Below are 2,544 nucleotides of genomic sequence, written 5' to 3' on the forward strand. Positions count from 1 at the left end.
AGGGGGGAAGGGAGGAAGGGAGGAAGGGAGGGAGTAAAGACGAGGCATTGAAAAGAAACACAGTTTTACATTGTTACCTTTTTGCCTGTCTCTGTCTTGAAGCAAGATAATGGATCACATCAGTAGCCTGATTCCCAAGTGGAGCCCTCTGCTGAGGTTAGTGGAGTTGTCAGGAAATAAAAGCACTGCATGCCCTCACTCCAGCCTTTACTAATGTAGCAAACCACGGACAGGTCTGAAGAGGCGCGAGGTGATTCAGTGAGGTGGAGCTTAGATGATTTGGTTGTATTATGCAAGGTTCTAGCTGTAGTTCATCCTCTGCCCCAATCCTCTTTGCAGTTCTAGCATTTCTATTGCATTTTATTTCAGCAAAGCTTTTAATACTGATTCTCAGTCTCCATCTAGATAAAATGTCCAGCACACACTCAGGCAAATAAATGATATGATGACTGATGATTCAAGCCTTAAGGGCTATAGTAAGTGAGGTCAAATTATGCTGTTAGCTAGTCACCACTGGGGTTCCTCAGAGCTCCATTTTACAGCCAATTCTCCCCAGCATCTTTATAAATTATCTGGATGTAGAACTTGAATGCATATTAAATTTGCAGATGATGGTAAATTAGGGGAAACTGTTGAGCCCCTTGTTGTGTGGAGAGGAGAGGCCTTGCAGAGAAATCTTGACAGACAAGAGGCTGAGCAATCGCTAATCACATAAAGCTTAAAAGAAGCAAGTGCTGGGTTCTTCATCTAGGATGGGCCAACCCTGGATATATGTACAAATAAGGGACGAAAGGCTGGAGACCAGCCCAAATAAAAGGGATCACAAAATCATAGAATTGCCTGGGTTTGAAGGGATCTATATATCATCTTGTTCCAATCCCACAGTCCAAGGATTCTGCTTGAATCTGAGTTGAATCTGAGTCATCAGTGTGCCCTGGCAGCCAAAAGGGCCAGCCTCATACCCCCAGGGTGCAGCAGGCTCACCACTGCTCACCGACCAAGGAAAGGAATTGTCCCATACTGCTCTCCACTGGTATAGTCTCATCTCAAGAACTGTGTTGAGTTTTGCAGTACAAGGTCACATACATCAATTGTTTCACAATGGCCATCATGGTGGTCACCACTGCCCCGTATAAAAAAGTACGACCACCAGCAGCTGGCTCACTACTTGGTCAAACTTAGGCCTTCTGATGCCACTCATGTGAATGAGAGAGTAGCCAAAGCAGGGAGATGGGTGGCTTCTCTTCTGGGTGTAGAGTAAGAGAAAGTTCCAGGAGCTCAGAGAACATCATCTCTCAAGGAAAGAAAATGGAACAGGTGCAGCAAGAGCCAAATTCAATGTGATCAGTGCTCAGCTCTCATGAAACCAATGGCAAGAAACTCATGCACAAGGATACAGCAGACAGAAGTAGAGGGCCCATGCCATGCCCATCAGTAAGAGAGTATCACAGGGCTGAGGATCGCTCACTGTCCCAAAAGGGGCATGCGGCCAGGTCATGCATGTCAGCTATAGGACAGCGAGGAGCCCACGGAGGTGGATCCTTCACTGAATAGTAAAAGGCTCAAGCACATCTCCTGGTTACATACAGATGTGGTGTCAAAGTGAGCTCATTGCCCAGAGACTAACAGAGCACAGAGACATGCCCACTATCAAGGCAATGGCATGGGACCAAGTCACAGAACCACAGAATGGCAGGATTAGAAAGAGACCTCAAAGGATCATCCAGGCCAACTCCCCCTGCTAAGGCAGATACCCTACAACAGGTCACACAGGTAGGCATCCGGATGGAAGTTGAATATATCCATAGAAGGAGACTCTACAACCTCTTCTCAGCTGAACATGAGCCAGCACTGTGTCCAGGTGGCCAAGAAGGCCAATGGCATCTTGGCTTGCATTAGGAACAATGTTGCTAGCAGGAGCAGGGAAGTGCTCAGCTCTGGTGAGGCCGCACCTCGAGTACTGTGTCCAGTTTTGGGCCCCTCACTGCAAGAAAGACATTGAGGCCCTGAAGCGAGTTCAAAGAAGGGCGACAAAGCTGCTGAGGGGTCTGGAGCACAGGTCTTATGAGGAGTGGCTGAAGGAGCTGGGATTGTTCAATCTGGAGAAGAGGAGGCTCAGGGGAGACCTTATTGCTCTCTATAACTACCTGAAGGGAGGTTGTAGGGGTCGGCCTCTTCTCTTGTGTAACTGGTGATAGAACTAGAGGGAATGGCTTCAAGCTGCGCCAGGGGAGATTTAGGCTGGACGTTAGGAAATACTACTTTTCTGAAAGAGTGGTCAAGCACTGGAATGGGCTGCCCAGGGAAGTTGTGGAGTCACCAACCCTGGAGGTGTTCAAGGAACAGTTGGATTTTGTGTTGAGGGACATGGTTTAGTGAGTACTATTGGTGATAGGTGGATGGTTGGACTGGATGATCTTGAAGGTCTTTTCCAACCTGGTGATTCTGTGATTCGGTGATTCTGGGCAACCTGCTCCACTATTCTGTCACCCTTACCATAAAGAAGTTCTTCCACATGTTTGTACAGAACTTCCTTTGTTCAAG

General features: G+C 47.5%; 1 protein-coding gene across 1 annotated transcript in view; it reads left to right on the plus strand.

The window, feature by feature from the left end:
* The first annotated feature begins 1,689 nt into the window (after nt 1-1,689).
* The window catches only part of DAPK1 (death associated protein kinase 1), a 145,244-nt gene continuing 144,389 nt past the window's right edge, over nt 1,690-2,544 (plus strand). Inside the window, exon 1 of the mRNA XM_031557415.1 lies at nt 1,690-1,773. Within this exon, the coding sequence (XP_031413275.1) occupies nt 1,690-1,773 (84 nt within the window). The remainder of the gene's footprint in view (nt 1,774-2,544) is intronic.

This window comes from Meleagris gallopavo, chromosome Z, assembly GCF_000146605.3.
Source record: "Meleagris gallopavo isolate NT-WF06-2002-E0010 breed Aviagen turkey brand Nicholas breeding stock chromosome Z, Turkey_5.1, whole genome shotgun sequence".
NCBI lineage: Eukaryota > Metazoa > Chordata > Aves > Galliformes > Phasianidae > Meleagris > Meleagris gallopavo.